This window comes from Trachypithecus francoisi, unplaced genomic scaffold, assembly GCF_009764315.1.
Source record: "Trachypithecus francoisi isolate TF-2019V2 unplaced genomic scaffold, Tfra_2.0 Lachesis_group2, whole genome shotgun sequence".
In the NCBI taxonomy this organism is placed as follows: Eukaryota; Metazoa; Chordata; class Mammalia; order Primates; family Cercopithecidae; genus Trachypithecus; species Trachypithecus francoisi.
Window position 1 is genome coordinate 129,691,965 of NW_022681465.1, and position 15,872 is coordinate 129,707,836.

Here is a 15,872-nt window from a genome sequence, read left to right on the forward strand (position 1 = left end):
CTCCCATTTCTGAGAACTCTTCCTGTGTGATTGTCGTGGTAGCAGCAGGTAGTTCCCAGAAGCTAGCTCTATAAGACGACCTTGCCCCCTGGGGCACGGTTCATTAGACCAAGAGTGGGTATCTGGATGAAGATTGGCCAAAGCCCCCCTCTTTTTCTTTTTTCTTTTTTCTTTTTTTTCCTTTTCTTTCTTTTTTTCCTTCCTTTCTTTACTTCCCTCTTTCCTTCTTTCCTTCCTTCCTTCCTCCTTCCTTCCTTCCTTCTTCCTTCCTTCCTCCTCCTCCTCCTCCTTCTTCTTCTTCTTCTCCTTCCTTCCTTCCTCTTCCTTCCTTCTTTTCTCTCTCTCTCTCTTTTCCCAAAGGAGTTTCACTCTTTGTTGCCCATTCTGGACTGCAATGATGTGATCATAGCTCACTTCTACATCCGCCTCCTGACTTCAAGTTATTCTCCTGCCTCAGCCTCCCGAGTAGCTGGGATTTACAGGCATGCACCACCAGGACCAGTTAATTTTGTATTTTTAGTAGAAATGGGGTTTCGCAGTGTTGGTCAGGCTGGTCTTGAACTCCTGAGCTCAGGTGATCCTCCCGCCTCAGCCTCCCAAAGTCCTGGGATTATAGGCGTGAGCCACTGCACCTGGCCAAAGTCCCTTCTTAAGGAAGCTGGGAAAAACAGGGAGGAGAGCAGCAGAACTAGAGCATGATGACTATGGATGTAAGTTCTGAACCTACCTGCTGAGTGGCCTTAGGTAATTATTTTACTCTCACTAAGGCTCCAGTTTCTTAATCTATAAAGTGGGATAATTCACTCTGCGATTGTGAGAAGTGAGTTGATACTTGTGAGAACATCTTTTAACAGTGCCTAGAACATAGGAAGCTCTTAGCAAAAGTTAGAAATTATTATCTGTCTCCCATTTTATTATTTTATCAACACAAATTTATATTAGGTTTTTATGTAGCTGGTCATGAAAATGTGCTATTTCTTTAGAAGGATTGTAGGGAAAGAAATCTAAGGAAAGTAAGAAGGTGGTCGAAACCAAGTTAAGTAAAAACAAAATGCAAAAGAGGGGACTCCGTGGAAGAGAGGCTGGACAAAGGAGAAGCTCTCTTAAATAATTTGCTCCAGTTTCCAGGCTCTAGTCCCCATCACTCAAGTGAAAAGTCTGAGTTGCTCTGTTCAATAGAGTAGGTCCCTGGAGTATGTGAGTCTTAGTCTGAAGATCCGGGACAAAACATCCGCTATGTTCCTAAATAAATATTGTATTGAAGTGTTCCTGCCTGTGCCATTTATTACCATCTGTGTGTACTTTGACTTAATACGTTTTAAGCACTATGGAAAACAAGGCTCTATGATTGTACTGCCTCGATATTTCTGTCAGAACCTAGTGCCCTGGGAATGTTCTGTTTGATTGCCAATTAATGGTTTTTAAAATAAAGTTAGAGAGTTGTCCTAATTGTGTTTTCTATTCTAAATGAAGTCAGATGCCTTGGGAGCTGTGGAGTCTCTGGGGCTAAATAGCCTGGTTCAAGTTGCTACACTTAGCTAGCAGGTCACTTTCCTTCTCTGGGAAATGTAGATAAGAATAATACTTAGCTAAAAGGTTCGCATGAGGATTAGATGAAATATTATCTAGAAAGCATTTAGCATGGTGCCTAATGTATTGTAAGCATTCAATAGCATTAAATCTTGTTATGTTATTAATATAGATTAATTTATTAGTACTCACTTTAAAAACTATAAAACTTTTCCCATTTTGAAAAACAGCTTTGTCTTTCTGTCTTCTGATTTTGATTTCTTCTAAAACATGCTGCTGCTTCTTGTACACAGTTCTCCCATAATATAATTTAAATGATTAATCTTCTAAAGCAAGGTGCTCAGGTACAATTTCTACCAGCTACTAGCAAACCAGTGGCAGACCTATGGCTAATTTGATTTTTAGCAGACCAATTGAAACATTGTCTTGTTCAGAGGTTTTAGGCAATAGGGAATATTGTTGGTTGGACACTCTGTTCCTTATTCCTATCTGACATTTGGCCGAATGTGATATATAAAATGTAGATTATAATCACAAGTTTGAAGGTGTATCAAAAAGCCTGTTCTAAGATTCAAAAACTCCAATATTGGTTTATTAAATCACAATTAATCTGAAGCAATAACTCAAAGGCATGCCACCTATTTTTTTAAGAAAAGAGAAAAGCTTTTGATCGCCTGTGGCTTCATTTGGGCATTGTCCTACAACAACTCCTACTGGACACTGACTCTGTGACGCACCATGCCAGGTGCCGGAGACTGAGATAGAATGGCCATTAAGTAAAATTTACATTATTGTAAGTAGTAAGATGAGGATTGCCATCAGTGTGTGATGTTTTGAATGTTCCATGCCCTCTCTTGATGTTTTCATCAATGAGAAAAAAGAAACTTCTGCATGCTCCCAATTCCCTCACACTCTTCCACTGGGGAAAAGAAGGAAGAAAGAGAATTTAATCTGATAGGTTAATTTGGAAAAATACATCAATTTTACCCATTTCAGCCCTTTTCTCTTGTCTTTTCCATTTGGCTGCTGGCTGCCTATAAGAGTGAAAAATTCTGCTGTGCTCTCTGATGCTGGAAGTTTTACATGTACAATCCACACCCCAGCAAAAGAAAGTTAACACTGCCTTGACTGGGTGGGTTAATCTGGTTGATTCTGGTGCCTACTCTCTGCAAACCCACTTGTCTACAGATATAAGTCACATTATGTAATATCATCATTATTAGTAATATATATATATGATATTTTCATTCCCCATGCCTCCTTCTCTATTGTCTTATATCTCTATTTTCAGAACTCAGAGAGGAAACAGGGTATAATTTATTAGGTCCCACAAGACCTCAATTTTTTTCAATATTATAGGCTCCTAAACCTATCACCAAAAAAATAGTAATTTAACATTTACTTTAAAATAGCAATGAACTAATACTGTGAAAGATGTGAAACACATGTGTCTTTACACTCTAGGCAACAATTTAAGAAAATAAGATATTTATTTATAAATAAGAGAAATAAGTTTACAAAGCAGTGCTATACATGTGGCTGAAAGCTAAAAGGTATTTTAGAGTCAATACATGTGATCAGAATACAAAAACGGAAAGTCAATTTGTTATTGGACTAATAAAAATGATTTCATCAAGTATTCGGGTCTTGATTTGGGTGGAAGTATAGGATTTAGATGGGTAGCGAGAAGAAGAAATTTCCATGAGTTCTTCATGGCACGATAAGGAGCTCAGAGATAAAAATAATATAATAGCTATGACTTATCGAGCACTATTGTAGACACTTTATTTGCATATCTCATTTAAAACTTATAAAAATGTTGCAGGAATAGACAACTATAATAATATACACATTTGAAAGACTTTGAGCCTTAGAAGCTTAAGCAATTTGTTCAGTGTCATGCTGCTGTTGATGGTGGATTTGAATTCAACCAGCTTGAGTCCCAGAGCCAGCCCTGCCAGCGCCGACACTATACTGCCTAGCAGAAAGCAGGACTAAAACAAATAGTTAATATTGGGAACAAGAGACAGAGAGCGGCAAAATCATTTATGGATTCTATGGAATACAGGCAGAACAGTTTGTATTTGACCTTAAACATGACTGGTACCTAATAAATATTTTTAATCATAAAAGTACCATGAGAGAATAGTGTGGAAAGACTGAGTTGCAACATGAGAGAATTACAATGGGTCCTTAGAAAGTTGTCAATGTAGGCCGGGCGCGGTGGCTCAAGCCTGTAATCCCAGCACTTTGGGAGGCCGAGACGGGCGGATCACGAGGTCAGGAGATCGAGACCATCCTGACTAACACGGTGAAACCCTGTCTCTACTAAAAAATACAAAAAAAAAACTAGCCGGGCGAGGTGGTGGGCGCCTGTAGTCCCAGCTACTCGGGAGGCTGAGGCAGGAGAATGGTGTGAACCCGGGAGGCGGCGCTTGCAGTGAGCTGAGATCCGGCCACTGCACTCCAGCCTGGGCGACAGAGCGAGACTCCGTCTCAAAAAAAAAAAAAAAAAAAAAAAAAGAAAGTTGTCAATGTAGTAAAATATATTGTATCACAGGTTATTTCAATAAAGTGGTCTACAGACTGATCATAATTCCAAATGAATTGTAAGATGCATACATTCACAAGTGTGATTGACTTTCATATTATACTTCTTGCATATTAGTAATGGCTAAAATTTGTTAAGTGGTATCATTAATCTCACCTTATACATGAAGAAACTGATCCAGAGAGATATTAAGTAATTTCCCTAAGGATGTACCCTTGTATGTGAAGTAGCTGGCATTGTAAACGCAGGCAATGTGGTTCAGAAACCTGCATTCTTAGTTACCACTCTGTTGCTGCTTATATACTCCACCTGTTTTTCTTTGTCCAGTTGGCATATTTCAAAGCTTGTCTTAAAATCTAAAATATCTAATTATCCTCTAGGCCAGAATTTCCCAAAGTTCACTTTACAGAATATTAGTTCTACAGAACATAAACAGGAGTCAAATGACAAAAAAGGCCTTGGGTAAATACAATTGCAAAAGCACCAGATTAAATATAGTTTTTGTTTGTTTGTTTGTTTGTTTACCTCAGAACTTGTCAGGGCTTTTGCTCTGCCATTCATATTTTCTGTAAGTTTTATTCTGACCCGCTGTGAGCTAGGTTGAAATCAAAATACTTTTACAGTAAGCTGGTGCTAACGTGAGGCATTTAAAAAATAGCATTCAATTAATATATCTTTGAAATATTCATAATGGTACGTCTCCATGACCACTTTATGATGTTTTGCTTATATAGAACCTTGGCTGTTATTAGTTCAGTAATATTATATAATTTCTGTACAGCTCTATAACTCCCATCAGACAGAAGAGAAATTCATGTTAATTTCTTTGGATTGGAAAAAAAGAGCAAGTATAGATTCATTATATTTCCACTCTGGACACTAATTTAACGAATGCTTTTTGCAATGAAGCAGAATGTTTCCTAGTGGTGTATTTTAAATATTTTTGTCTAATTCTGGTCAACTTTTACACTCGTTTCCTTTTAGTTTTTAGTAGCCAAAAATAATTTAGAAATCATAATGTTCACGGCCATTCTATAACAGTTCTGGTTACCTGAAAACAGCATCCTTGAATCAACATGGCCTACTAACTAAAATGAAACGTAGCTCATACTGTATGGCTTGCAGGGTATTAACCAAGGCAAAGCAATCATTTTAGATATTTTTTTTAAAAGATGACTGCAGTGGTTGAAAATCATGGAAATAGGTCTGATCTGGGAAGCAAATGAGTATTTTTCTATTGTATTAATATTTTATTACATATTACATATTACACACAGAAAGACACAAAGGTATAGCCAAGACTTTTCATGTTGCTCCCTAAAACTTAGTTTATATTTTTCTTTGAAAAGTTAAATTTTAAAAATTCTCCAAGAAAACCAAAGATACAGTGTCCACTTACCATATCATGGTCTGAAACGGGTCCAAAACTGGTGACGAAGATATCAGTCTTCACTTCGGTTACACGCTCTGATGAAGCAGGAAATTGGGCGAGTGAGTGTCTATCAACAGTCCTTATTAGATCTCACCACCACATACTCACACCCAAATGGGAAATTTATTGGCTTTGATTAGCTATTTCTAAAATTGGTCCACTGTGTAGTCCTGATAATTTGCTGCTTACACATAAAATTTCACAGTTAATATTTTCTATGGAGAACAAAGCCTAAATAGGCCACTTTGGGAGTCAGACTTTATGGAAAACTCAGCTGCTGCCTAATGAATTCTTCAAGAGTGGACATACTTGACTAAATGATACTAAACTGCTTTACATTATAATGCAAATACATTAGCATGTTGATATAGCTTAAGTTTAAGTATTTTTACATGGCTAGACAGATCCTCCAGGTATTTAGGCTACTCTTGGGAAATATATAGTGTACTTTAGCAAGGCTTATTAACTCTTTAAGGACTCAAGAGTATGTTATATAAATGCTTGCTTTCTTGCACTAAATCATAACTGAGTCATCCAATTATTCCCTGGGGAAAATATGACATCCTGTGTAAGTCTCTTCAATTTTCAGGATGAGAAGAACATATTATGGCACAAAGAAAGTTCACGTAATATATTCTGTTTCACATTCCATGTGGTTTTATTATATTGTCTTCTGATGGCACATATATCAACCAATAAAGCATATTAACTATAGTACTATGACAACTCAACACAGATATTTCCAGAGAAATACTGCCATTCCCCAAGAAATAGCAAAACAATGCTTTCAGAAAAGAAACAATTTGTTGAGGGGTGAAAACAAAAAATATGACTTTTTAATTTTCATCTTTAGCTCTGCAAAATGCAGTCAAGTATCTTTAACAGTTCATTTATTTTTTATTTTTTAAATTTATTTTTATTTTATTTTATTTTATTTACTTTTTAAATTATTTTTAATTTATATTTTTCCCAGGGAATAATTTGGATAACTCAGTTATGATTTAGTGCCAAAAAGCAAGCATTTATATAACATACTCTTGAGTCCTTAAAGAGTTAATAAGGCTTGCTAAAGTACACTATATATTTTCCAAAAGTAGCACAAACACCTGGAGGATCTTTCTAGCCATGTACAAATATTTATACGCCAGGGTATTTGTATCTCTGTCATGTAACATTAAAAAGGTGATTCACCTTTTGTAAGTTCATTTGAATTTATAAAATGATGATTTCCTTTAAAATCAGGAGCTGGCCTTTTTCCCTTAGCAATTTACTTGTGAAGAGTTAAGACTGTCAGTATAAATTTATCCCAAGAAGATCATGTTATACACTATACATAATGTGTAAGTCAGCTAAAAAAAAATTTTGAATCAGAGATGTTCCCTTCAATAACCAATAAAATATTTTTTGCACAAAAAATTAATTGACTTTAAACTGCTTAAATGAGTCTCTTGATGTAGGAATTATCTGCAGTTTGTCCTTTTAAAAGTTCAAAATGAGAACATAGCTTATGACAATGAAAATAAAGAGTAGTGGTTTTAGAACTCACTTCCAACCATAGCTTTAACACGCTGCATCAACTTTGGGTAGTGTGAGATGCACAGTTATCAGCACTGTTTCAGCTGCCTTAACCATACTTCTCTTCTGATGTCCCTATTCTCATTCGTTCTAGCACCATTTCCACTATATGTTCTCTCTATTACACACATTATTTACATATATACTTTTTACTAGATTACTTCTTTTTCTTAGTTAAAACATCTGTTATTTCTTAAGACTTCATCAAGAGCTTGTACTGTATTAGAAGTCAGGACTGCTTTTCAATGAAAAATAGTAATAAACAAAATCTATGATATCTGTTCACAAAAGTTTGAATTTATCATAGTAAATGAGCTCACTCTTTTCTCCACTATTTTTTTCAATATTTTCCTTTCTGGATCAAATAAAGGCACTGTCAGTTGGATTTTCTGTGATATAATAAAATATACCTTTGTTATCAAGAAGAAAGTACAAAAAGAAAGATAACCACAGACCCTCAGTCATATTTTCACCCTAAATTCTTTATGCACCTTATTGTAAATAATTTTATTTCTTATTATTTATAGATAAACTTCTTGCAATCAGGTGTTTCCAGACTGGGTGACCAAGGAGAATTAAAATCTAAATTATCTTTATACATAAATCTTGGTATGGTCAGATATTTCTATTACACATTTTTTTTTCCTGATTTGCTGACTCAACTTCTCTTTGTTTCCAAGGTTCAGCTTTGGTTCTCTTCATATAACAAAGTGTAAGATCTACCATGCATATTTTATGAAACTTAGTAACATATATGGAGTCAAAAATGTTTTACTTATTTTTATTTTTGAGATGCATGTTCATTTAGGGAACACCTGCCAATCCTGGTCTGCACACTTGTACGTACTCTGTAGCCAAGGTCAGCTCTCTTGGAGTCCTTTATCACTATTTGTAATTCTTGAGTGTGGGAGGAGCATAATTTCTATACTTTAAGGTAATTCCATGAAGTCCTTAGCTTTACAAAATTGACTTACCAAAGGTGTTAGGAGTCTAGGAGCCACCAATCTGCATTACTTAGCATGATAAAAAGCCCTGAAGGGGTAAGGTGACCACTTGGCAAATATATGGGCCATTTCTCTCTGTTAGTTTAAGATTGCTAGTAGGTAACCATACTTAAATAAAGTAGTTAAGGCTCAAAAGCATGTTTATAAAGATTATTATACCAATAAAATACAGCACAAAATATAGTTAAGTTTACATCCATGTTGCCATGCATAATTGTTACTGTGCCATTTAAAGATATGGCAAAAATAGAAATAAATTCACATACATGATTATAACCACATTTTGAGAGTCTGTTTCTTTAATATTTTGTTTAGCCTTTCTCCTAAACTTATTTACCATACCAGTTCATCATCTTCAGGTACTTTATCTTGTTTTCTGCTAGACACTTGGCTCTGAGATTTCCCAATACTTACCATTCCAATATTATAAGACAAGTGCCCTGACTGGGAGTTCCCACATGCGTCTCTTGAAAGACCCTACTCACTATGAACTCTAACCATACATGTATCCTTAAAGAGTTCCTGATTTCTTACTCTCTAATTATTATTTTTCTCCTCCAACCATACTCTCAATCCCTAGGCTTTAGGGTGCAAAGTTTGTAAGTCTCAAAACTGAAAGATGCCTGTGGGATACTGCAGTGACCAACTACTAAATGGAAGGAGGAGCGAAGGCATAAGAAGAGGAAGAAGCAGACAGTAATGTATTCTGCATATTATCTGGAACTTGGGGCATTAGAATAATTTTGAAAGGGGAACAACCACTCCTCATATGTTCCCCTCTAGTATATCTCCTTTGCACATACCCAAGAAATTCTCTTTCATTTGATTTGTCATCAGCTCTTAGCAAGTGTCCAGTGGGGACAAGGGGGCGGTGGGGGAAAGCTTATGTGGCTGGAAAACTCTGCTAATTAACACTGTTGCAAACATTAACATCCTAATGTCTCTGAGGAATCATGTCTTAAATAAATATGGTCAATCTTGTTTACCCATGTTTCCCCAAATTATTTGGCACTGCTACTCTAAGATATTTCAAAAGCTTTAGGGTACACTTGAGGCATATATAACAATATAATACATTGTGTTGTTAAAAAAAATAACTTCAAAATATAAGTTTAAAAAACTCAGAACGATGTGAAAACAAGTAAAATTCCCTGGAATGCCACCATCCACATAAGTCCACTGATATGGTTTGGATATTTGTCCCCGCTCAAATCTCATGCTGACCTGTAATCCCCAGTTTTGGAGCTGGGGCCTGGAGGGAGGTGTTTGGATTTTGGGGGTGGATCCCCATGAATGGCTTGGGCCATCTCCTTGGTGATAAGTGAGCTCTCTCTCTCTGAGTTCACATGAGATCTTGTCATTTAAAAGTCTCTCTCTCTCTCCCCACCCCGCCCCCTACTTCTGCTTTTGCCATGTGATACATCTGCTCCCCTTTCACCTTCTGCCATGATTGGAACTTCCTGAGGCCCTCATCAAAAGCCAAGCAGATGCCAGTGTCATGCTTGTACAGCCTGCAGAATAGTGAGCCAATAAAAATTGTTTTCTTTATAAATTACCCCAGTCTCAGTTATTTCTCTATAGCAATTCAAGAATGGTCTAACACGTCCACTTTCTATTCAAATATAAACTTAATGATTTTTCTCAAACCACATCCTCACAAATATACAAACCGTATATGTATAAACATATATACAAATACTATACTACAATTCCTAACTCCCAGACAACAGTTAATCTGTTTTCCGGGAATTTTCTACAATATTGGTATCTTGCTAGTAAGATTTGAAATAACATATGTTTTAAAGCGATAATTCAAAAAGATGAGATTAATACTGGAAACAACAATGAGAAAATCAGAGTAGTAAAATAAGTAGTAAGCACAATAGATTAAGCATCTAAACATTCAGATTTAAACTCTGATTTTTCTTGAGAACAAGCTGCGTCATTTTAGGTACAAGCCTTTAATCTCTCTGAGTCTCTATTCTTACATTTTGAATGAATAAATAATACCTGCTCAAATGACTACACAGCATTGGAGTGATGTTCAAATAACATTGTGGTGCCACAACACTTTGAGAGGCATCTGTTGGGTACATTAATTTAGTCAATAAATGTTTATTAAACATTTTCTATGTGCCACTTAGGCACTCTTCTAGGTAACAGTAATACAATGATGAGTAAAACTGTAAATGCTTCTGTTCCTCTGTAGCAAAACACAAACTTATCTTAGGAAAAACATATTTTAGGTTGATTAGGGGATACATAGAGATGTAAGTACCTACAAAATTATGCAAAAACACATATGCACACATTCTGCTAATTAAATTCAGATTATAAATGCTCTGAAAAAAATGTCATTTGAAGAAATAAAACTTGAAATGAGACTTTAAAGATGGGAAAAATTTAGTAAGATCCAGGGAGAGGAAAAAAATTTAAAAGAGAAGGAGGCAAAGGATCTGAGGTGAAAATAAATGTGCTAAATGTGTTATGTTTAAGAAACAGAAAGTGCAGTATATCTGGATCCTGGTGATGCTGATGATCATGGTACAAGATGACAATCTAGAGGTAAGTGGGACCATATCTGAAGATCCCTGAGCATTTCAGCTAGCATTTGACCTTTATTTTGATGCAGTAGGAAGCCTTTGGGTAATGAAATGAAATGAAATGATGTTACTTACAGTCTAAGAAGATAGTTGATGCTGTGTGAATAGTGAATTGCAAGAGTGACTGTAATAAAAAATGGAGGAGGGGATGAATAAGAAAGAATTGTAGGTGGTATTTTGTTAGTAATGCTATCATAACCATTTATTTAATATGGTATTGGCCATATTTTCCCTGGAAATGCTGTCTGCTGAGGAACTCAGAGTAATATTCAACTAGACCCAGTTCTGTGGGTTCATAACTGATGAAGGAGGTCTATTGCCTTATTTAAGCTGCTTTGTGTCTATTGATTCACAGAGGTAGGCACTACATGGAGACTAAATGGACTAACATTAGTCGTTATAATAAAATGTATCCCAAAACCCTACTTTAAAATGGTCCTGTTTGGAAATTGAAAATATCCTGGGCTCCTACATAAACATCAATGTATAATCCTGGATAAGGCAATGTTCCAGCTCCCTGGTGACCTGCTTGATTGCAGCAACATTTTTGTCCCCTGTCCTTCTTCTCTATTCAATTAATGCCTTAGAAAAACTGGAAACTATCCCTTAGATAATATGTAGAGCTACTTAATTTTGACTGTATTCAGCTACTAAGTCTGGATATGGGGGTAGACACCCAAGTTTCAAGGTGTTTGACCAATCCCTGATTCTTTGGTATTTTGGGATTCCAAGAACTCAGATATTGCAAGCATGTCCTAGGAAGAAAGGTCAATATTATTGCAGGAGCTATTTATCTTATTTCCACTGATAAATTCTCTCCATATGCTGTAATTTGAGCAGTTTCTATCGAGAGAGGGCTAACTTTCAGAGAAGATTGTGCTGTTGGAGAAATGGGTTTCTTTTGATCAGTAGAAGTCCTTTTTTAATTTTTATAATTTTTAATTGTTGTGAGAACATAGTAGGTGTATGCATTTACAGAGTACCTGAGATGTCTGGATACAAGCATGCAATGTGTAATCAGTATAAGTCTTGATCAAAATTGTGCAAACTGTGATAACTCTCAGGCATCCTATTTCACATTCACATGATAGCATTTTAGTTACACGAGAATAATACTATTAACAATCTTACAGAAATATGCAAATACTTAGGGCCTTGCTTTCTCTTAAGTTTTCCAAAAATGGCAGTCTGTGATATATAGCAAATGAGATTCTCATCTCAGGAACACTACACTATTTTTCAAGTATTGAAATCTGATTCTGCCAGAAAAAAAAAAAAAAGCAATGATCTATAGACAACTTTTTTTTAAAATCTCACATTGGTTCTGGAATCAACATGGGAAATGGAAGCTATCTAAAAAGGTCAAGAGTAGTTGCACAAAAAATAAACCATAGCTGTTTACTAATACTGTGCATATTATAACTTGGACATAGTTGCAATGGTTACTTTTTTGTAAATGTTTTCATTTTTAACTTTTGTGGATACCTAATAGGTGTATATATCTATGTGGCACATGAGATGCTTTGATACAAGCATGCAAAACATCATAATCACATCATAGAAAACAGGGTATCCATCCCCTCAAGCATTTATTCTTCATTTTAAAAACAATACAATTATACTCTTTTAGTTATTTTAAAATGTCCAGTTACATTGTTATTGACTATAGTCATCCTGTTGTGCTATTAAATACTAGGTCTTAGTCATTCTTCCTATGTTTTTGTATTTTCTTTTGTACCCATTAACCATCCCCATCGACCTACCCTCATTATCCTACCCTGCCTGATAACTGTCCTTCTACTCTCTGTGTCCATGAGTTTAATTGCTTTGATTTTTAATTTCCACAAATAAGTGAGAACATGCGATATGGATGCAACTGGAGGTGATTATGCTAAGTGAAATAAGGCAGGCACAGAAAGAAAAACATCACAGTAGTTTCATTTTATCTCAGGAGAATATTGGCACTGATCAGGTGGATGGTTTATATACCACAGAAAAGATGAAAGTAGCAAGTTTTCTAAACATGCTAGAACATTCCTTTGGGTATCTAGGTTAAATTCATTAGACAAGCTGGCTTCATGAGCTGACGGTAGACCTCCATCAGTAAATGTTAAAAGGTATTCTCTGTTCATTTTAACAATTCCTCTTGTGGTTTTGGTAACTACCTTTTCTCTATAATTTAGCTGAATTATGAAATGTCTAGATACAGTATTTCTGTGGAAATGTATTGCATTTTGCCCAAGTCTGAACATCTGCTCCACACCTTGCATTAAAAGCAACAGAGAAAACGACAGCAAATTCAAAAGGAAGGATTCCAGAGTAGAATTTCAAAACATAAATACTAAAGGCTATTCTCTGGTATAGTAAACACAGCAAAAACAACAACAGGAGATTGGATAAACCTAACCATCTTTTAGTTTTCTTTGGAAATTTTCAGTAATTTAGATTATTTTATCTAATGCTATCACATTGTGACAGAAATTATTTTGTCCTATTTTTTGAAATTTTGTTTTTTAATATAAATACAAAACAAGTATTTTAACATTAGTTGAACATGAACAAAATGTTTCTCTCTGATCTCAACGTTACAAGGGATATATATATATATATATATATGACCACATGAATATCAGACATCTTATCATCCCGAGAGAGGTCAAAGTTGAATTTTAAAAGAATTAAACTGTGTGGCTTTCCCTATCCTCGAGTCACCTAAACTTTACAAAGTTGCACAAAAAAAAAATTGTTCTTTTTAGAGCACTCTTAGTTTTCCATTTTTTCTTATTTTTACATAAGGAAATGGAACCCAAAACCCAAGCCAATTCCCTAAGAAGCCAACAGTATTTTGCCAACTGTAGGGAATTTCCAACCCAGCTGCCTTGCATTAGGGAGTTGGGAATTCTTACATCCTGAAGCTGAGATATCTTGCAACAATTAGGCTAAAGGTTAGTCTTAAAGGTTTTATATTGTCATAAATAATTCAAGATTAGGAAAAAATATGATGGTAAGCAGAAACCCTGCTTTGAGGCATAAATGATTTGTAAAATAATATGCTACTGTTAAAATACATTCAGAGACAGCTCCAGTTACTAACGCTCTTCTAATTGATGCTGTCAAAAAAAAATCTATAAATGAAAACAAAACAAAACCCCCCAAACCAAAAAATCCAAATCTACAGCAGTTACAGAGAAAAGAAAATGTTAACTAATTATCTGTGAAATGTGTAGCAGGGATAAAGGTAGTCCATTCTCTATCTACAATCTTACTTCTCTATCATCTGCCTTTCCACTCTTCTCTCAGGGTTTGTTGTTTTAGGAATACACAACCATCTCTGTTTCCTTTGCTGTCTTTATGTGGTCTGAGGACAAAACTTTTGAGAAGCATTTATCATCCAAGATATTATACACTGATATTAAGTTGAAGATTGATTCAGATATTATAGTAATATTTCCAGGAACTACTATTAACAGGGAGAGGGAGGATGAAAAGTTCTTTCTTCTGAAATTCTTTCAAAATGTGACTCACTTAAGACCTCATTCCTTCAGCTATATCATGTTTGTGTTCTAGTTAAAGAAGTATCTGCCCTAATTTGTTTTCCAAGAAGTGAAATGAATGTGTTTATAGAATAATATGTTTTTTGTAAGTTAGATGCATGAAAATGAGCATGTGTACAGAAGAAAAAACCTTTAGCTTGGTGGCATGTCCTCTCGGTGATAAACTGTGTATCAGTGTGGCTCACCTGGGATTTTGGTTTATCATAAATAAAGTGTAGCCTGTCTATATGGTGGAGTAAAAGGGAGGAGAAACATATCACTGGAGGAGTATTAAGTACCCATAAAAGCCTGATTATCTTCCTTCAACATTCAGCTTCATATCTCTGTTTATGGATTATTTTTGTCCCACGCCCAAAGTGTAGGGGAAGCCAATATGAAAGTGACTGAAATTTCACACAGATGGGTGCAGTTCAGCAGGAGCATTATTTATTTTTTTAGAAAGCTAGAGAACATTCAGGCTTCCTTCACATATTACAATATGGGCAAAGAGGAGAAAACTTGGGAAAATGAATTTCCTGGGAAAATTTTGGTTTCATCCTGATTTAGAACTAAAAGAGCCATATAAACAGATCAAGGGACACTTGAGTCTCCCCAGGCTCATGAGATTAATTCCTCTCCTTTTTAATTTCCTCTGTGTTGCTCTCCTTCGCTTCCTCGATTCCTCTTACTCCCTTCTGTTCTCTATTTTCTATCCTCTTTTGCTTTCATTTTTTAAAATCTTTTTCTTTCTTATCTTCCCATTTTTTCTGACTTTTATCCTTTTTTCCTTATTTTATTCTTCTACACTGACCATGTTTTAGGCAAGGGTTCTTTCAAAAACATTGCTCAGCTTCTCATTGCAAGAATGTAGCAGCCCCCCACACCTTGCCAAGAAAGAGATTATAGACAAGAATGCATTCAGCAATTACTGATAATTTTTATTTGTATTTTCTGGATACTGATGATTTTAACTCGAGTCTATTTAAAAGTTTCTTTGCTGACATTGTACTTAAATTACGAACATAGCTGATGTATTTTTCTCTTTACAATCCCAAATAGACCATATTAAATTTTTCGAATTCCATGTATTCTAATCTCCTGTAGCTCTCCTACCTTCAAAAATCCCTTCCTAGAGATCTCTCTTTATTAGTCGTCCTTTTATTTGCAGTTCCTCATGATTGCTCTTATCTCTGAAAAGGCAGCCTTTTAAAATAGTTTTATAATGTTTGCAAACTGATTCCTATCATCTAGACTAACCAAGTTATATATTTTGTTTTCTAGTTATCGAACCCAAGGTTTATGTCTACTAAGAACAGTGCTATACCTTCTGATGCAGTGTGTGTTCTAAAAAACAGGTCATGATGAATTTGCAAATACAGGAGTTTCTTGTACTAGTCTCAAGTCTCAGCTTATCACATTTTTCTACTTCCTGGGGACATTCAGAAGCAAAAATCCCCGCTTTTTGCATAATGTTGTTACTTTTATAAAAAGACTTTTGTCATAATAAAGAAGATAGTGGGCACCTTTATTTTGCAAGAGGAAATCATCCTAGCTGTGATCATAAAATTACTAAAAGAAAACTTTTACTCTCTTATGAGCAAATGATAATCTCACGTATTTCCTTTATACAGTCTTTTCATCTGG

General features: G+C 35.3%; 1 protein-coding gene across 3 annotated transcripts in view; it reads right to left on the reverse strand.

The window, feature by feature from the left end:
• GABRA1 (gamma-aminobutyric acid type A receptor subunit alpha1) overlaps positions 1-15,872 on the reverse strand; it is a 55,596-nt gene that overhangs the window by 29,928 nt on the left and 9,796 nt on the right. For all 3 annotated transcript variants that reach the window (XM_033180377.1, XM_033180376.1, XM_033180378.1), the window contains one exon: positions 5,481-5,548. In XM_033180377.1, coding sequence (XP_033036268.1) covers positions 5,481-5,548 — 68 coding nt within the window. The remainder of the gene's footprint in view (positions 1-5,480; positions 5,549-15,872) is intronic.